The sequence below is a fragment of the Mangifera indica genome, chromosome 12, assembly GCF_011075055.1.
Source record: "Mangifera indica cultivar Alphonso chromosome 12, CATAS_Mindica_2.1, whole genome shotgun sequence".
NCBI lineage: Eukaryota > Viridiplantae > Streptophyta > Magnoliopsida > Sapindales > Anacardiaceae > Mangifera > Mangifera indica.
The window spans coordinates 4960608-4981809 of NC_058148.1; the positions used below are offsets into that span (position 1 = coordinate 4960608).

The window sequence follows — 21202 nt, forward strand, 5'->3', positions numbered from 1 at the left end:
TTTATTTTTATATATAAAAAATAATGGATATATAAAAAATGATAAATTTTTCTTTAAATTATCTGTAATGAAAAATATATAAAAATTTCTTTTTTATAAAATAATTGAAGTGAATTTGGATATTTATAAAATAATCTATTTTATAAAATAATTTATTAAATAATATATATTTATAAAATAATCTATTTTTATAAAATAGATTAAATTTTATTTTTACAAAAACAGGTTGCAGTGAATTTGGTAAGGGGTGCGTGACTTTGGTAAGGCGTGCGACACTTTGGTAAGGGGTGCGGGTGTGTGCGTTCAGGTGCTCGCGCGCTGGTGCGTGCGTGCTTGCGGGCGCGCACCCGCACCCTTCCAGCAAATTGCCGCACCCCTTCAGCAATTCCCGCACCCTTTCAGCAATTACTGAACGGGTGCGACAAGGGTGCGGGTTGCATGGCTCGGTGCGTGCGCTGAGTAATGAAAATATAAAATTATTAAGAAATGTCAGAGATGCAATTCAAAACGTCAACCAAGCCAGGAGGAGATAGTCTCGCCAAAACAAAAAATTTACCGACGCACCATTCACCGTCCCAAAACCGTCGTCGAAAAACATCACGGCAATGTCGTCCGAGTCATCTGAGTTGTCTTAGGTATATATTTATTGCTAACATTGATTCCGCTTTCGGACATTGGACGAGATTTAGGTTTTCCTTTCTTCTTTCGTTTGATGCATCGATGTAGATTAGTTAGTTGATTATAGTTTTGATTATGCGATTGATTTTGCCGGTGCGACGTTGTTGGTTTAATATATGCGATTTTGTTGATTGATTATTGATTGTGTTAGTTTGGTTCGGCGTTATGGGAGGAGGGGGTGTTTATTTTGGAGTGCCGATTTGCATGTTGACACCGTTCACACACACATTCACACCTACAGACCACCACTGACACTTGCACGCACCCTCAACGCATCCACGCACCCCTTAAACATCTTGCCGCACCCCAACACAGTTTGCCGCACCCTTTCGGAAACTCACACACCGCTTAACACTTTGCCGCACCCTTTCGGAAACTCACGCACCCCTTAACACTTTGCCACACCCCTTTGCTTTTCCACGCACCCTTTTACATTTTGTCGCACCCCTTTGCACTTCCACGCACCCGTTTAGGAACTGCTGCACCCCTTTGCATTTCCACGCACCCTTTCACATTTTGCCGCACCCCCTTGCACTTCCATGCACCCGTTTGCACTTTCATGCACCCTTTTAACATTTTGCCGCACCCTTTAGCAGCTTCCCACACCCTTTTGCATTTTCACGCACCCCTTAACACTTTCCCCATGCTTTTCAGATTTTATATGACCTGTTTGCAATTTGATTGATTAAACATGTTTGCAATTTACTCGATTATATTGATTGTTATTTGATAATGTTTATATTGATTGTAATTTCCCATTTTTCTGATTTTCCGAATATGTTTGTTTTTGGGGATTTTAGGAAACTGGGGTTAACGAACGTCCTGGTGAAAGGAGGTACAACAAAGGCCATTATTTTTTGCCAAAGTTAAAAGTTAGAGGTCATGTGGATACTGTCCAAGCAATCAAAAATTCTCTTACCCATGCCCAGAAAAGAATGTTCAAAACATGTTGTTTCGGGCGATTTTTAAAGATGGAGACTTTGAAGCATAGCTCCAATTTATTGCATTCTGTGCTATTCCGACAAATCAACAAAGGAGTGGTGGGAGAGGAATTATGGTTTCGGCTTAATGGGGTAGATTGCAGATTTAGCCCTGTTGAGTTTGCCCTTATTACTGGATTAAAATTCAGTAGAGAAATAGGAAAGTGTAAGGTTATCGGAAAACCCCAATTGAATTCTAAGTATTTTGGAGGTAAAAAAGCTGTTACCTATGGTGATCTCGCAACAGTATTTAAAGAAAGAGCATGGATAAACAATTATGAGGATGCCATTAAAATATCGGCCCTATATCTGTTTCACTTTGCATTATTAGGATCAGACAATAGAAAAACTATTTCAGAACATATTTTACATATTGTAGATGATTGAAATACTTTTAACTCGTATCCTTGGGGTACTCTCGTTTGGAGGTTGACTGTTAAATCTTTAGGTGAAGCTTTACAAAAACAGTATAACGAAGTTTCCAAATTATATCCGCTGCACTCAGAAGATATCCCAATATTAACTTACGAGATAAGAGGATACACTTTAGTATTTCAGGTAATATTAATTTTTTTTTAATATTTTATGAGTATATATTTTTTATTATTTTGTTTATTTATAGTATATACATTTATTTTTGAAATGACAGGTTTGGATCTACGAGACACTTAATAATTTACAAAGTTTTGTGACTTGTAAATCGGTGAAGAGAATTCCTCAAATGTTAAGATAGAGAAGTTTAGATGGTCCAAGCTGGGAGGACATGGATTGTATTTTGAACTCTTCTGAAGTAAGATATTATATTTTTCAATAGTATTTGTTGGTAGTTTATCATATCTCTCTCTGAATAAACTATTTTTTGAATATTTTTAGGAAGTTGTCACCCCTCGGTTGATTGCATCCAGAGTTGAGAGACAATCACCACATTACGAAGATGTTATGAATTACATTGATGATCCAGAAGATTCTGATACTACTCCTGCCATTATAACATCTCCTCCAGACATCTAACTTGGTGTAGCCTGCCCTCCAGATATCCTATCTACACTTGTAAGTTAGAATACTCCCATTCGTAGGCGACGAAGTTCATTTGTTAGTAGTCCTATGCCATCAGTTATGCAGCCACCTGAGCGTAGTGCTTTTATATCATCGCCTCCGCGGGCCGAAGAAACACATACTTGCATGCCTATGGGTGAATCTACCCAGATAGATGATGATAAATTTGATAAGCTTCAAGAGCTTCTACAAGGGTTTATACAAAAAGTTAATGAACGACTTGAAAACATTGATGAGCGGCAAACACTACTTGAAACACGTCAAACATCCATGGAAGCTAAGTTATCGGATCTTCAACAAACATACAATCCAAACCCAACAAGCCCAACAGCAGAAGCGGTATGTATTTAAACTATATTCTAACGTAAAATATTTTCGATTAATAGAATAATATTATTTTGAAAATTAACAAATGTTTTTTTTGTTATTTTCAGGATGAACCAACTGAAGTACTGTTTGAGTATATTGACCATTTTGATACGACTATCCAGCAAACAACGGATGTCACAAATGAAACTCCATTAGAGCACCGTTCCATTACTGGGAGGACATTACGCGGAAGGATAATGAAGAAGGGTAAAACACTTCGGAGCCCATACACCGATCCTTTCAAACATTGTCGTGCACGAGAGGTGTATCAACCACCCTCTTTGGAGGAAGTAGAAAATAATATGTATGAATATTTGCAATGATACGGGGACCCTCCAGAACCGGGTTTGGGCAATACTTATTTATATGGACCGTGTGATAAAATTAAGTGGTGGAAGCTAATAACCGAAGATAACCAATGGTTACTGGATCAGGTATATTAATCTGTAAATGCAAAAGTTTCATTATTTTTACTCAATATTTTAATTTATTTTATAATGTTTGCTCACTTGTAATATTATTTTACTTTTCAGCATATTGATAGTTATTTAGTGGTATTACGATATACATTTCCGAATGCTAAATGGACTTGTGCGGAAACTTCGTTTGATTGGTGGTTACCACATATAATAAAAGAACGAGAAAATTATAAATTAGATAATTATCAATGGCCAAAATTATTATTAGATCCGATTGAAGGGATAAATGATCCAGACTTACATAGAGGTTATATCTCATGGGCTAACATTGATCGGGTATGTATCATTTAAATTAATACAAATATATTATTTGTGTAAGTATATTTTAGAAAGTAAAAATTTTACTGATGGGAATGAATTTCTTGCATTACAGGTTTATATTCCGATCAATTATGAATCTCAACACTGGGCATGCGGTGAATTGGACCTAAATGCATGGACTTTGACGGTGTATGACTCATCGAAGGCATTTTTTGGATCTACAGAAAGATTCCTGGAGGCTATGATACGATATTCTTATCTTCCGGTTATTATTAGTGCGACCAACTATTCGGAGTCATAGGGTCTGGAGCCAAAGTTAGATCCATTGACTATTACTAGATGTGTAGATGTACCACAACAAGACACTGCCTCCGGTGATTGTGGGATATTCGCAATATATATTTTAGAGTATCTCGCAACTAGTAAGAGATTAAATTTTAGGGGCAAAAATGCTTCCTATATGTGTTGCGTTCTTGCATCCAAAATATGGAAGCATGGCGGGAATTCAATCTTTCTCTGATATTTTGCATTATATATCAACTTATAAATATTTCTTTTTTTTAATAGTATGTAAATTTAATATATTTATTTTGTATTGATTGGTTAAGATGTACTAAGTTTTAGTCATATGCATGGGTTGATTTTTTTAGGAAGTTTCGGGTATTTAATATTGCATATTTTGATTGATATATTGATGTGGCTGGAGTTTGGGTTGATGGATAAATATATATATTGGAGTGCAGTTTCTTTGAATTTGGTATATACAGGTTGGGAAATATTGAAATTACAGAGGAGATGCTGCCGAAATTTTTAAGTAACACTGTTAATGATTGTCTAAATGATTATGCTAATTTGCTAAATTTGTATTCGAGGCTGAGAATAACAAAAACAGAATTTGCAATTGTATTCCGGGCTGAGAATAACAAAAACAGAAAAAAATAGGATTTGCAATTGAATGGTGGATCTTAACGACAACAATCTCCATGGAAGAATGCCTAAATGTGTCAATAATTTCAATGCCATGGTGACAATAAACCCTTCCCCAAATAACACTATAAAATACTTATCTACCCGAATGACAAATTTTCAGGTGGAATATTTGAGGATGCAATAGTTGAGATGAAAGGAAAAGTGAGGAAATACAATACCATTTTAAATTTGGTGAGAAGCATTGACTTATCCAACATATGTTTATTGGAGAAGTTTTTATGGAAGTGACAAAGCTCAAAGCATTGCAATCACTGAAGTTATCTCACAATTTCTTCACTGGCAAAATTTTTTAGCATATTGGTGCAATGACATCTTTGGAATCAATTGATTTGTCTACCAACCAACTTCAAGGCAATATCCCTAAAAGTATGTCAAGTTTGAATTTTTTTGGATAATCTGAACTTGTCCAATAACCACTTGACAGGGAAAATTCCTTGAGGCACTCAACTTCAAACTTTTGATGCATCCTCTTTCATCAACAATGAACTTACAAATTATTAGTTGAACAAATATAAAGGAAAGAATGAGCATTTTTACACTGTAATAGTGCTGAAGAAAAAGTAGTGTAAATTATGAAAGTATTTACTATTATTATTTTTCTACCAGTTCTGGCAGCTCAAAGGTCTACAGATGATAGTGGAAGACTTGGAGTCTTCCTTTGTTTATTAGTTGAAAAGGTCATGTTCCTACTTTACAAAGGTAAAGGTCTGTCTTAGGATTTTTATATTGTTGAATTATGGAAGAAAAACTAGTGTAAACAATGAAAATATATATAAACTAGTATTTTTTTATAAAGTTTGTCAGATCATATATAGTCTACACAAGAAAATGCTATTTATTGACAGAAGAAATAGAATTTGCAATCATTCACAAAACAAATATATCATATGCGCAAAGACAATTTAATGTACCAATGTTCAAAATTATATGAATTTATATTCTTTCTAAGAACTTAAGCCTGATGAAGATGTTGTTGCCTGAGTTAAGGGATTTTTACAAACTAAACGCGTGTGCCCTTTCTGATGACATCTGCTACATTCAATTTGACGTATTTCTTCTCCTTTTGACGGTCTTCTATTATATTCTGAAGGACGACCAGAACGTCGTTGTTGCATTTGTGGTGGATTAACAATACGGATATCTTCAGGTTGCACCCATTCGGAAGGATCTCCCAAAGGTTCAACAGCCTGATAGACAACTTTCCAATATTCAGTTGAGTAATATTTATTTACCCAAGGATAACAATTTAAGAGGTTTTGAAATCTGGCAATTGCCGCAACATGTGCGCATGCTATTTGTGAAAGCTGAAATTTTTTATAGCTGCATTCTTTTGTTGCAAGATTCACTATAGCGACAGATCTACCACTGTTATACACCTCGTATCTATCAACAGTTATTGGTTTGACAATCATATTAGCTGATTTGTGAATATGATTGGCTAACTTTTTTTCAGCCCATGGAGTCAGAGGATGAGTGCAAGTATCTGGAAAATATTATAACATTTTAGAAATCATAAAAATACAGACATTGATGGTTTATACAGATCATATTATGAATAGTAACAATTTAAGGAGGTTTTTACCTGCTATATTGTGACGAGTATAAAACTATTTTTGTAATGTCGAACATAGAAATTCAATGAGCATAACCACTGGCAATTTACGTGCATGTCGTGCCAAAGCATTAAACGATTCAGCAATATTTGTGGTCATAATGTTATATCGAATGCCAGGAAAGTGAGCACGAGCCCACCGTGTGTAGTCAATCCCTTCCAAATAAGCAGCTGCAGTGGGGTTTTCAACTTTAATCATATGCAAAGCCTCCTCAAAATCCTCTGTTCGATAAGCCTTCGTCGCTCTCTAAAATAATCCTTCTATATGTTTTGTTTGCTTGTATCGAGCACACATATTTCTTTTTATATGATGGTTACACTAGCCATGATGTGCATTAGGAAACACCTGTCTCACAGAACGAGTGATAACATGGTGTTTGTCTGAGATGATTGCTAGATTAGTGAGATCGTTGATACATCTGTGTAACGCTCGGAGAAACAAGGTCCAAGTCATTGTTTCCTCCCTTCCGCCAACTCCGAACGTAATTGGATAAATTTGATTATTTTCGTCCTTGCCCACAGCAATAAAAAGTGTACCCCAATATTGACCTTTCAAAAATACTCCATCAATACAAATAACTGGATAAAAATACTGACGGAATGCTCTGATAGAGCAACCTAAAGATATGAAAACAAATTGAAATCGATTGTCTGAGTCAGTTTCAATTTCTGTAATAGTACCAGGGTTTCGTTGTTGAAGATTATAACAAAATATTGGTAATAATCTAAATGACTCTTCCGGTGAACCTTTAATTTCGTTCAATGCCCAATTCTTTACACGCCAAGCTTGTGCATAAGATATATCAATTTGAAACCTATCTGTCATATCTGTTATAATTTCCTTTGGCCTATACACACGATCCCCAGTAGTAAATAAGTTCTATAAGATTTTTCCAAGTGCCCTTTTACCTGCTTGCCTGTGGTGAGGCCTTATGATATCGCGAGGACAAGTATGTGTTCCTAATTTTTGTAATACAAATATATTGTTATTACTTAACTTAACTTCTCCCGCTTTCCATTTGCATTATTGATGTAAACATTTTATATCCCATCTTTTCTTATTTGAACTCGAGACTTTGAATTGATAGCCATTTTCTATTGCATCTTTATATAATGTATCTTTTAAAACTTGTTTAGATGCAAACTGGTCTGTCACTTTGAATTTGCCGCCTGATGGTGCAACAGTATGGACCGTAATTCCTTCATTTTCAATATCTCTATACGGTTCTGGATCACCAAAAAATGGATTGCAAACAACTACACGTTCAGGTGTTGTCACTAACGTATCAACCCTTGCATCATCAACAACATCATCACACATTTCCGCACAATTATAATCTCTATCACTGTCGTTGTCACAACCACAATATTCATCTTCTTCCTGAGGGTTAATATCATGCACGAGAGGTAAATCATCTGTTTGATAACAGCCTTCAAGTGTACCCCATATTGGTTCTGGGCCTCTTTCACCATATGCTAAGTCTTGAGAAAAAGGATTCCAACCAATATCATTCTCAATACCATCTGTATTTATCCAGCTACTTCCTGGTACACTCTCTGGTACTGTATATATGTTATCCATGGAATGAACTTCGGTTGATGGATTCTGTTGAATCCCTTGATGAATCTCTTAATGAGTCTCTTGACCTTGATGAATCTCTTGATGAGTGTCTTGACCTGGTTGTGAATGTTGCTGGTAATTATGTCGAAATTCATTTTGCTGTAAAACCACTTCAAGGAAAAAATGAGACTTTTTGCGAGATTTACATAACTCCATCATCATTCGGATATCATAATCATCTTTCAATAAATAAGGTGAATCGCTAAACTCTGTTGGATTTGGCATATAAATTTTAATTTCATTAAAACATTGATTGATACCTAAACGAAAACATACTCCTTCCTTGAATCCTTCGTAATTGATTTTTCTATTAGCGGAAAACAACTTCTGAAATCCACCGATATATTTGAGGTTATTACCTTCATCGTTGCACCATTCTCCTCCGAATCCTAGCATAAACATCACTCCTATCATTTTTTCTGATGTATGGATTCAAGAACAAAAAAGTGAGATTGAAAAGTGAGATTGAAGTTATAACGCAGCTTTGAAATATTAAAAATAAGTGAAGAAGCAAAGAAATCTTTGTAAAATAATAATAGTTTCTTTCTGGACGAAGTAAATCATCGTAGTTTTATTATTATTGCAGTAAATACTTTCAGTTGCCGCAAATCTACCCTAACTAAATATTAATGAAGAATTGAATTCTCTTCTTATTAAAAATAATTATTAACTTCTTTTAAAATTTTCTTAATAAAGGTTTTCATTAAAGAAGATGATAAGTTGTGCATGCACGTCTGGACATTAGGTTAACACGCACCCATTAGATTATAATGCAATGCACCTATCCAAGCACCACCGCACCTGTTGCCGCACCCATTCAGTAATTCCCGCACCTTCCACGTGCCCGCAATGCTTGCCACACCCATTCTGTAATTTCCCGCACCCTTTCGGTAATTACCGCACCCTTTCAACCATTCCCGCACCCTTTTGACAATTGTCATACCCTTTCAGGAACTGTCGCACCCTTTCAACAAATTCTCGTAACCTTTCGCCACTTGCCACACCCTTTTGATAATTACCGCACCCTTTCAGAAATTATCATACCTTTTCAATAATTTTCGCACCCTTTTGACACTTGTTGCACCCTTTCAGAAATTGCCATACCCTTTTAGCGATTCGCGCACCCTTTCGACAATTCTCGCACCCTTAAGACACTTGTCACACCCTTTCAGAATTTGTCATACCCTTTTAGCAATTCCTGCACCCTTTCGACAATTCCCGCACCCTTTCGGCACTTGCCGTACCCTTTTAGAAATTGTGATACCTTTTCAACGATTTCCGCACCCTTTCGGTAATTTTCGCACCTTTTCAAAAATTGTCATACCCTTTCAGTAATTCCCGCACTCTTTCGATAATTTTCACACCCTTTCGGCACTTGCCGTACCCTTTCAAAAATTGCCATACCTTTTCAGCGATTCCTGCACCCTTTCGACAATTCCCGCACCCTTTTGGCACTTGTCGCACCCTTTCAAAAATTGTCATACCCTTTTAGCGATTCCCTCACCCTTTCGGCAATTCTCGCACCCTTTCGGCACTTGCCGCACCCTTTTAGAAATTGCTATACCCTTTCAGCAATTCTCGCACCCTTTCAGTAATTCTCGCACCCTTTCGGCACTTGCCACACCCTTTCAGAAATTTTCATACCCTTTCAGCAAATTCTCGCACCCTTTCGGTAATTCCCGCACCCTTTTAGAAACTGCCGCACCTTTTCAGAAATTGCCATACTCTTTCAGCAATTGTCGCCCCCTTTCAGAAACTGTCGCACCCTTTCAGCAATTCCCATACCCTTTCAGAAATGGCCGTACCCTTTAAGCAATTGTTGTACCATTATTTGTGGGAATTGCTGAACGGGTGCGGGAATTGGTGAAGGGGTGCGACAATTGCTGAATGGGTGCAACAATTTGCTGGAAGGGTGCGGGTGTGTGCCCGCACGCATGCAACAGCGCTAGGGCGCCCGCACACACGCACCAGAGCGCGCGCGCCCGCACGCACGCACCAGCACGCGAGCACCCGAAAGCACGCACCCGCACCCCTTACCAAAGTGCCACACCCCTTACCAAATTCACGCACCCCTTACCAAATTCACTGCAACCTGTTTTTGTAAAAATAAAATTTAATATATTTTATAAAAATAGATTATTTTATAAATATATATTATTTAATAGATTATTTTATAAAATAGATTAGTTTATAAATATCCAAATTCACTTCAATTATTTTATAAAAAAGAAATTTTTATATATTTTTCATTACAGATAATTTAAAGAGAAATTTATCATTTTTTATATATCCATTATTTTTGATATATAAAAATAAATTATTTTTTAAATATTAATCCCTTTTTTAATTTATAAATTTTATTTATTTAAGATGATTTAATCTTAATCTAATATTAATGATTTTCGTGGTAGGAATCAATTAATCGGGGAAAGTCACGCGTTGAATTTGAAAAATTAGATTAGGGATATTTTTGGAATGAAAAAGATGATTTACTTAGAAAGGTAAAACAGAGTAATTGTTGCCGAAAAAGGTTTAGGCGGGAATCCTTTTGCCTATTTTAATTAATATCCCCATATGTTTGTATGATGTTTTATTTTTATTATTTGTAAGTGCTATATGATAGTCTCCTGCTTATGGAACAACTTTTGGAGAAATGATGAGTTGTAGAAGTGATAACTCACACTTTGACTTGTGAATAGGCATTTATCACCTAAATAGCATAATGTGTCGACCATGTTATTTGTTCACGATAGAAACCAATAATATCATGTTTTATCAATTTTTGATCAATATTTTATCTCTTAAATAGAACTCATTAGGAAATTATTTGAATTTGAATATTCAATGTAATTGATAAAATTTTGACCCCCTTTTCTTTTCCTTTAAATAAAGACAATTTCTAAAAAAGGGGGAGGCATGAATGGGCATGCATGCAAGAATGGGATAAAAGAAGAGAGGAAAGTATAAAAAATCATATATTTAATACTTATGATTATACAGGTTTCATTCTAAGTTAGAGGAAGAGACTCTTATGAAATCTAACAAATCTTTTTAAGAATCTTGGCCAAAGTCAAGTCATTCTTAGTAGGGCTGGATTCGAGCCGAGTCGAGCTTGACTCGCAGCCAGCTCGGGCTCGACTCAGTTTATTTATGGCAGCTCGAGTTCAGCTCAAGCTTGACTCGAGCTGAACTCGGCTCAGCTCGAGTTCAGCTCGTTTACGGCTCAACTCGACTCGTTTTTTATATCAAAACGACATCGTTTTGTATATATATGGATTAAAACGACGTCGTTTTGTATACAAAATTTAAAAAAAAAATCTACCTAGCCAACCCGAACTAGTTCGAGCTCGGCTCGAGCTCGATCAAGCCGAGCAGAGTCTGACTCGTTTCGGGCTTGAACCGAGTAGAGCCCGGCTCGTTTCGGGCTCGAACCGAGCTGAGCCAAGCTCGAGCTCGAGCTGGCTTGACTCGAGTCCAGCCCTAATTCTTAGGACAACTCTCTTGTAATTTTGTACTCACTTTATCATAATATTCTTCTAGATATGCTAATGTCATAATCGTAAATATAAACTCTCAAATAACAGAACAAACTACATTAAAAACCACTTTGTGTCTAACTTTTTTATTTACATTTATTCAATAACAATGTATTGAATGTCAAGATTCAATAATAAATCTTCAATGTCATTATCATAACTTATCTTACACAGGACTTTAAATTGCATACATCAATTGATGATGAGAAATTTCATCAATATTTTGGCATTAGAAGAAGAGCCTTAATTGAATATGCTAGTATGCCATTAATCTTTCGCTTACTGCTCCCTTCAAGACCTTCTAGAACGCAAGAAAGTTCTCTTAACCTGTTGACTTTAGGTAAAACATCCCTTCCAAAATTCTTTATGGAAGAATACTAAGGTAGACCTCAAATGGTCATGTTCCCACATGCATGCGGATGTAGCCTACAAAAGACATTGCCTTTAAGAGGTTAAAACTCATGACATGCATGTCTCTCAAGGCTTGAAGTTTAATAAAGCAAGGGCAACCATATGCACTGCAAAAAGCACAACACTCTCTTCCTCACATGTCATTTCCTATCGTGAGTCTACTCGAATCATGACATCAATAGGATATACAACTTAATTTACAAGATGAAAACTTGCAATGTTAACCCTTAATGTGTGGTCCCTAACACATTTAACACCTCATTTGCAACACTCACATGTACGTTTTAGTCATGTTACATTGATTTTTATGTAAGAGTATATTTGTGATTGAGTTGAAATGAAAATGAGTTAATTTTGTGATTTTGAATTGATAAACAAACATGTATAAGGTAGGGATGCCCGTGCATCGTTTGACAAGTCAGTCATAGTGGATAATTGCCATGTTAGAAAATTTTAAGCGACAAATGATTGTCCATGTGAGGCATGAATGTCCGTTCATGGTGTTATAAGAAAATCGGTTTTAAAAGGCATGTTGCATTGACTTTTAAGGTATTTGTTATCCCCAAAGTGAATGCATACTTATCTGTTTCAGAGACAATTTTTGAGTGTTTGGATGTGATTTTGATAGTCCAACATTTGGTGGATTCCGATAACGCAAGAAAGAGGGAAAAACGAAGTAAGAGAGACAAAATGTGACTGTTATGAATTTCGATCCTTTGTTTTAACTATTTTTATATTAGTTTGGATGATGATTTTGTTAGCATGAAGATCAAATGAATGTTATGAATGGGGTATTAGCATGAAAAGTAGAAAGATATGCTTAAATATATAACAGTTGTGTTTTGATTGATCTAGAACATGGACATGAATATTTATGTGTATGGCATGCCTGAATGAGAGAATTATTGTTTACAATAAAATTATGTGGTGGTGTGGAAATTATATAAACTATATGTGCTTGAATATGGTATGAAAGTTATGTTGAGATGTAGATTCCAATCTTTTGGTTGGCATTTAAAGACCCATTGTGATTGCTTGATTTGAACTCATGATAGGGTGCTAGAGATTCACCAATAGATATATTTATTTGTTAGGAAAGCATAGAAACTAACTAGAAGGTGAAAACAGGTTGATTTTTGTGTCCCAAACATCATGAATGACCATCCCTCCAATAGAGACAATTGTTCATGTCTAGTACACGATTATTATTAGGTCATGAATAATCACTCGATATAGGATGATGTAATACCCATAGGTATGTTGAAGGGCAAATCAGTCTTTTCTTTTTGTATTGAATTATAATTAATGATAAGTTGCCAACGGGATACATACCCATGTATGTTAAGATACACAATCATGTATTATTAGTAAATTTTGAAATATAAAATAAAGTTTACAGCAAAATTGGAAATTGCCTTATTTGAGCAATGCCACATCTATGTAACGTGTTTGGTAGTGAAAATAAAAACGAGTGTAAAACCTAATGCTTATTTTATTTTACACCCATAGCTGCATGAATAGAAGAAATGAGAGAAAGTTAAGACATTTTTGATACTGAAAAGAGGTTGTTGATTGCCAGAAAGCCAAAGCCACGTGAAGTTTAGCATTCTCTGGAGAACAAGTAAGTGTGTTGTCCCTTTAGCTAAATAGTTTTCCTTGTTTTGGTAAGCTTATGGATGGTATTCATGTGTTATAGTTCTTAGACATGATTTGGAGTGTGAGATGATGACCTGAATGATTATATGATTAGAATATGAAAAATCAACATGTAATTTTGATGATTATGCATATTGGTTATATAGATGTTAAAAAGTTGAAATTAAAGTATGTGTGATACGTGAAATTATGTTATGTATGAGTAATATAATCAAAAGAAAGACATCTAAGGTGTTTAGAGACACATTCTGATTGTATGTGATTTTTTGGATTATCAGAGTTTGGTTGAAATTCGTAGAAAACTATAGGGGACGAAGTTTAAATTTGTAGAAAGCTGTGCAGGCTAACTCATACGCCCATGTATCCATTGCATGAGAAAGGAAACTTAGCACAACAACACGTTCATTCTTAGGAGATGCCTACACGGTCATATGGTATAAGATACACGTTCATGTATAGTATCCCCAAAAGTGAATGCTCGTGTTAGCATTATGAAGCAAGCCATGTACAAAAGTTAAACACAAAGGTGTGAGACCATAACATGCCCGTGTATAAGCAACATAAGGAACACGGGGCTGTAAGTTCCAAGCACACTTGTGTAAGTACCAAGAAATGGGAAAAAAAAAACTATTTTACCCCTATATTTTATACAAATAGGGGAAGATAAAAGAAATAGAATATAAAGACCTTAACAAGGTAAGGTAAGATAGTTAGCTTTAGAAAGGTGCTTGAATTTATGGAAAACGACACAGACCTTGACTGAGTCAGTTTCGAGTCGAAAAAAGAAAAAGTCAAGAAAGTGATGTACACTTAGATAGTCATTAATTGTGTGCATAAATGGTGAAATATGTGAAAGCAATAAGGTTATATGAGACATATATACCTATAAGATATATCATGCACTCAGTGTTAAGACACATTGGCCACGCAGTATAGTTTAGTTCAGGTGTACATGGTAAGAGATGATGACACTTTAGTTAGTTTCTCATATGGTCAGCAGTACACATCACATACTTGCCTATTCTAAGGGCTATTTGAGGATAATTTTATAATAATAATCTTGTAACTATGCGTATATGGTAAAAGAGAGACTATGACCAGTTTTCCTGTTTGACCAATGTATCATAGTTAGTTAGCTTGATTGTTTGATTGACATGTGTGCAAGACATAATAGTTAGTAGACATAAGATATGTCACATTGTTTTCACTAAGGCATAATATATGCCTCGATCAACTTAGGCTTTAGTATATAATGTGAGATGTCCTATGTACTTTGGACATAATGGTGCCTATAATAGATGAATGTACAAAGGAGAGTGTTGGATTACATTCGCATTAGCCATATGAAGACTTAATATTAGAATGCATAGTTTCAATTTTCTGCTTTTTATAAGGTGTTGAGAGGTTACCTACTTATTGATTATTTTTTACTCATGCGCTGCTTTTTTATGGTTTCATAAGTAGAGATAAGTGACGATGTATGCGGGAAGCTAATGGTTCAGTCAAATAGTTGCTTAAGGATAAGGGGCAAAACAATCATTTCTAATTTATTGGATATTTATGTATCCTATTATTCCAGTTAAAACTTTATACATGTTTTATGCATTAAATTATATGGATTAAGTTTTTAGACATTTGACATGTGGTTTAAATAAATTGAGGTATTTAAGTTATTTTTCAGTTACATATTTTATAGGCACCTAAGTTTAAGTTTTAATTATCATGTTATATTCTCTCTATATGAGTTTAAAAAAAAAGTCGTGCACATTTTTTCGGATATATTCTGTGTAAAGGCATGTTTCTGAAAATAAGTGTTACATTTATGATATTAAAGCATGATTTTAAGACTCAAAGAGATGTTAAGTCTTGGTATGTCTAAAAGTGCATAAGTAAGGAAAGTAGCCCCTCATGCAACGCTGACCACTCTCGCATGTCTACCACTGTAACTATATTATATTTACATTAAGTTAAGTGGTACATTTACTTGAATCATGATTTTATTACAAGATAAGAAGATTTACAAGACTGATAAAAGATGTTTTAAAAGTCTCTAACCAAGAGAGAAGCCAAGTAGAGGCTTAGGGACAAGCCTCTAGTACATCAGTAGCACCATTAGTTGACAGTGTAGTCTTTAGGCAGATTGTACATGAGGTTCTCAAGAAGAACAAAAAAGCATCAAAGAGTGTTAGACATCCAGTTTAGGCCCTACCAGTGTTAAAGTAACCCACAGTTGTTGAGTTACTATCCTAACAAGATAGAGTGAGCAAGGAAACAGTTAAAGTTACAATAGTAGGTGGTAATAGAGGGTAACTTCACCTCATATATAATCTGACAAACAAACACTAGCCTCCTAAGTTCAACAATAACTTAGTTCCAAGAGGAGTGGTTGAAAACAGTAGAGGATGTCATAAGGCTATTTGTTATGACAAATGTAGAGAAAATTTAGTATGTCAGCTTTCTTCTAAAATTCAATGCCAAGATTTGGTGACAGATGTTATGTGAGACTTATCGAGTTACTAAGATGAGTTGGGCTTACTTTAAATGGTCATTTCAAAAGAAGTATCTGCCAGTAGATATGTGAGGGCCTAATAGTTCATCATTCTAAAATAAGGCAACATGTCAGTGAAAAAGTTCTCCACCAAATTGAATGAATTAACCAAGTACGCCTTATGAGTGGCAAGCACAAATAAGGGTAAGTTGGAGGTCTTCTTTAAAGGGCTTAGATCAAACATAGCTAAGAATGTCACAGTGGGAGGCTATACCTCCAGGTCATATTTAGAGGCCCTGAGTAGGGTATAATGATTAGAAGCCATGAGGTAGAGGATAGCCAAAAAGGGGTGTATCAAACTAGCCCATATCAGTAACCTTAACCCAAAGACAAGATAGGTAGTGTCAGGTGACATCCAAAAGGGTAGTAGTAGGGATTTTAGAGGCAAAAGGTCTTTCTAGTCTAAGAATAACAAGAAAAACTAGATAGGTAAGAAATAAAGAAAAAATGATCAACCGAGGTATGAGAATCCTTTTGCATGTTATAGATATGGGTAAAAACATATCAATGAGTGTCTAGTTAGTCAAAAGGTGTGCTACAAGTGTAAGCTGCACAACCACTTTACTAAAGAGTGCACAACGATAGTAGCACTAGCCCTTATAGATCAAACAATTGAAAGAGAAAAAATTAGAGCATTTGTAGCCATTCAAACTCAAGCGAAAGCCAATCCATCAATAGTGAAAAGTTAGTTAATTTTTCATTCTTATTTTTTGTATGCTTTAATTGACTTTAGTGTTATACATTGTTTTGTTGCAAGTGACATAATAGATAGGATAAGACTAAAGCTTACATTAGTCTCAAATATAAGCATAAAATTGTCTGATAGAGATAAGGTCTTTAGTAGCCACATGTTATTGAGGGAGACAATTTCTTTAGGAAGCTGAAAGTTAGCTGTAGACTTGATAGTGATAGACATGTTTGACTTTGATTTGATACTTAACATGGATTTCTTTAGCAAGTATGGGGTAAAGGTTGGTTGTAGAAAGAAAAAGGTTTAGTTAAACTTAGATAATGGTGAAAAGTTCATCTTTGAAGAGGCTCAAGTTTTGAGAATGATGATTAATAATGTCAAGGCTAAGAAGAAGTGAGTAAAGGGTGCACAATATAATTAATGCATATAGTAAGCAAATCAAATGAGGTAGTTTTGGGGTGTGAGAGATATTCCAGTGGTGCAAGAGTTTCTTGATGTATTCTATAACAATCTTTTAAGGTTGGCACTAAAGAAAGAGGTGGAGTTTAGTATTGAGTTACATAAATAACAAGAGTTTCAAGTATTTGTTTACCTAAAAGGAGCTTAATATGGGGTTAGCACAGTGGTTAGAGTTGGTGAAAGACTATGATTGTAAAATCAGATACCACTCAGGTAAGGTTGACATAGTTACAAATGCCCTAAACAAAAAAGTAGTTTATCTCATATTATAACTCACTATGAGTTACAACAGAAATTGGTGAGGGAGTAGATTGATGTTATCATAAGGTAGTTGGCAGGTTTATAGATTCAGTTAACCTTTCTAGATGAGATTTATATGGCTCAAGTATCAAATGATCAATATGTTTAGACAAGGCAAAGAGATATTAAAGGTACTAAGACAAATTTCAGTGTAGTCGAAGACTTATTGAGATTCATGGGTTAAGTCTGTGTTCCCTAAGATTCGGGTGTAAGGGATAAGATCCTTACCAAGGTGTATAGTTCCTTTTATAATATTCATCTTAGGAGTGTAAAGATGTATCAAGATTTGAGGAGATCATTTTAATGGTCAAAGATAAAGAAAGATGTAACAATTTTTGTGGCTATATGTTTGTGTCAATAAGTTAAGGTTAAACACCAAAGACCATCAGGACTTTTACAGCCTCTCAATATTCCAAAGTAAAATGGGAAAACATCTTAATAGACTTTTTAGTTGGGTCGTCGAGGGTTAGAAGAGGTTATAATGCATTATAGGTCACAATGGACAAGTTGAACAAGTCAACATATTTTATAGCAACTAAGGACACTACGTGTATAAATCAGCTGGGATAGATTTATGTCAGGGAAATAGTCAGACTTACTTTACACCCATAGCCGCACAAATCATAATGGAAATTACCTTATTTGAAAAATGTCATACACATTTGTATATCGTGTTTGACAGTGGAAATAAAACGGGGCCCAAAACCTAATGTTTATTTTATTTTGCACCCATAGTTGCATGAACAGAAGAATTGAGGGAAAGTTGGAACCTTTAAGCCTTGAAAAAAGGCTATTGATCACCAAAAAACCAAATAGTTTTCTTTGTTTTTCTAAACATGTGAATGGTGTTTGTGTGTTGCAGTTCTTTTACATGGTTTAGAGTGTGAGATAATGACTTGAATAATTATATGATTAGAATATGAAAAATTAGCATGCAATTTTGATGAATATGCAAAATGGTTATATAGATTAAAGAGTTGAAACTAAACTATGTGTGATATGTGAAATTATGCCATGTATAAGTAATATAATTAAAAGAAAAACATATAGTGTGTTTAGAGACACATTCTAATTGTATGTTATTGTTTGGATTATCAAAGTTTGGCTAAAATTTAAGGAAAATCATAGGGGACAAAGTTCAGATCACGATACATGGTAGTGTAGGGTAACCTACATGCTTGTGTATCCTTCATATTAAAAAGGAAACTTAGCATGGTAGTACATTCGTTCTAAGGAGATATCTATATGGTTCTATGGTATAAGACACACGCTTGTGTATGGTTTCCCCAAAACTGAATGCTTGTGTTAGCATTAGAAAACAAGTTGTATACAGAAGTTGGCAATGGGGGAGTGAGACCATAATATGCCTATGTATAAGCAACATGAGGAACATAAGCATGTAAGTTCCAAACACACCAATGTGAATACCAAGAAATAGAAAAAAAATATATTTTAACATTAAGTTGTATGCAAGGAGGGGAGGATAGGAAAAAGAGAATAGAAAGGCCTTAACAAGGTAAGATAAAGACAATTAGCTTTACAAAAGTGTTTAACTTTATAGAAGACAACACAAACCCCGACTGAGTCAGTTCTAAGTCAAAAAAGTGGTGCACACTTAGATGACTACCAACTATATGCATAAATGGCAAGATATGTGAAAATAATAGGGTTACATGAGAGATATATATATCCATGAGATGCATTATACACTCGACACCAAAATGCATTAGCTACATAGTATAATTTAGTTCAGGTGTGCATGGTAAGGGATAGTAACACTTTAGTTAGTTCCTCAGGTGCTCAGTAGGATGCATCATATATGTGCTCATAGTAAAGGTTATCCGAGGATGGTTTTATAGTAGTAGTCTTATAGCTATTCGTATGTGGTAAAGGAGGGACTACAACTAGTTTTCTCCTGTGACTAGATTATCATAGTTAGTTAACCTGATTGTTCAGGTGGCATATGTCGAGGCATAATATCTAGTAGACATCAAATATGTCACATTGCTTTCATTAAGGCATAATATATGTTAAGATCATTTTAGGTTTTAGTAGATTATATGACATGACTTATGTACTTAGGAGACAAGGGTGCCAAGAATAGATAGATGTGCAAAGGAAAGTGTTAAATAACATCTGTATTAGCCATATAGAGACTTAGTATTGAAGTGCATAGTTTTAGTTTCTACTTGTGCAAGGTGCTGAGAGGTCACCTCCTTATTGAGTGTTTTTTCACCTATGTTTTGCTATTGTGTGGTTTTACAAGTAAAGGTAAGTAGTGGGGCATGCGAGAGGAGACATCAGTCCAACTAAGTAGTTACATGAGGGCAAAGGATAAAACAATCATTTCTAGTTTACTTGATATTTATGTATTCTGTTATTCCAGTTAAAACTTTATGGGTATTTTACACATTAAATTATGAGGATTAAGTTTTCAGACATGTGACATATGGTTTTAATAAATTAAGGTATTTCAGTTATTTTTTAGTTACATATTTTTACATGCACTTAAGTTTAAGTTTTACCTGATATTATCTTAATAGGAGTTTAGTGATAGACTCTGGATGACAAAGTTATGATAGGATGCAATCAAGGGCATTTTAAGGATTATATAAAATATAATAATAGATTCTCTTACTTACTGAGTGACTTATTCCCTTACTTTTCATATGTGTAGGTATAAGTGATTATGATAACTATAAGGTGAATAGCGGTTAGCGAGCTTAAAGTAACATAAAGGCAATCATGTCACTTCAAATGTTTTGTTTATAACTATTATATGTATTTGAGGTTAATTATTTTTGTGACTATGTATTTGACTACACACTATAGTTACCTTGAGATGATATTTATATTCATGTAGTTGGACATCCTTTGACACATTGTCTCAATAATGTTCAATTAATGTATTTTCATAATTTTTGTAAATTGATGACTTATGTTATGAATAGTTTTAATTATCAAGTGAATGCATGCTTATATAGTCAAAATAGGTGACATATTCTTTTAGAGAGCAAATATTCTAGAGAGGTGTTACATCATACTAGAGGTCTTTCCCATTTGAAGGAAAGTACCACTAATTCTTGACTAATCATGCAATTAAGGTAATTAAAACACACATAACATCATATAATCACCAAAATGCCCTTAACATAAAAATCACAAAAATAATCTACAAGTATCATAAAAATAAAATGATATCCAAATCAATCCATGACAAAAGTGTGTTTGTGTACATATCCAGATATCATAATAAAAACATTGTCAACATAATAATCACAAGACATAATATCAATATCAAAGTCGCTCTCATGCTATTTCGTAGCTAACTAGCCTCCTCATAGCCACCATATAGAGACTCACCTACAAAATCAAACAGAAAAATATGAGTTACTAAAATACTTAGTAAGTTCAATTCTCAAATTTTCCCTTTCATTATCTATCTCTAATTCCTATTCAAAATTTCTCTCGTCATATAGGGTTTATACTTATACCCTAATCAAATGTCATGGAATACCTTGCATGTACAAATAACCTTTTATAATAAAGGGTGAA

At 34.7% G+C, this 21202-nt stretch overlaps 1 protein-coding gene across 1 annotated transcript; it reads right to left on the bottom strand.

Moving 5' to 3' along the window:
* Positions 1-5757: 5757 nt before the first annotated feature.
* On the bottom strand, positions 5758-8007 carry LOC123193152. The gene is made up of 4 exons (XM_044605946.1): positions 7571-8007; positions 6772-7273; positions 6477-6672; positions 5758-6296 (listed from the first exon to the last, which is right to left on the bottom strand). Exons 1-4 carry the CDS (start codon positions 8005-8007, stop codon positions 5758-5760), a joined length of 1674 nt encoding a protein of 557 aa, XP_044461881.1.
* Between the last annotated feature and the right edge of the window lie 13195 nt (positions 8008-21202).

What these genes read in the sequence shown, in the direction of transcription:
- LOC123193152 (XM_044605946.1), bottom strand. Translation starts at nt 8,007, where the DNA reads ATGGATAACATATATACAGTACCAGAGAGTGTACCAGGAAGTAGCTGG. An exon ending in AAATTCAAAGTGACAGACCA is followed by an intron (nt 7,274 to 7,570) that starts GTTTGCATCTAA and finishes TCGTGTGTATAG; the next exon opens with GCCAAAGGAAATTATAACAG. An exon ending in TCACTCGTTCTGTGAGACAG is followed by an intron (nt 6,673 to 6,771) that starts GTGTTTCCTAAT and finishes GGATTATTTTAG; the next exon opens with AGAGCGACGAAGGCTTATCG.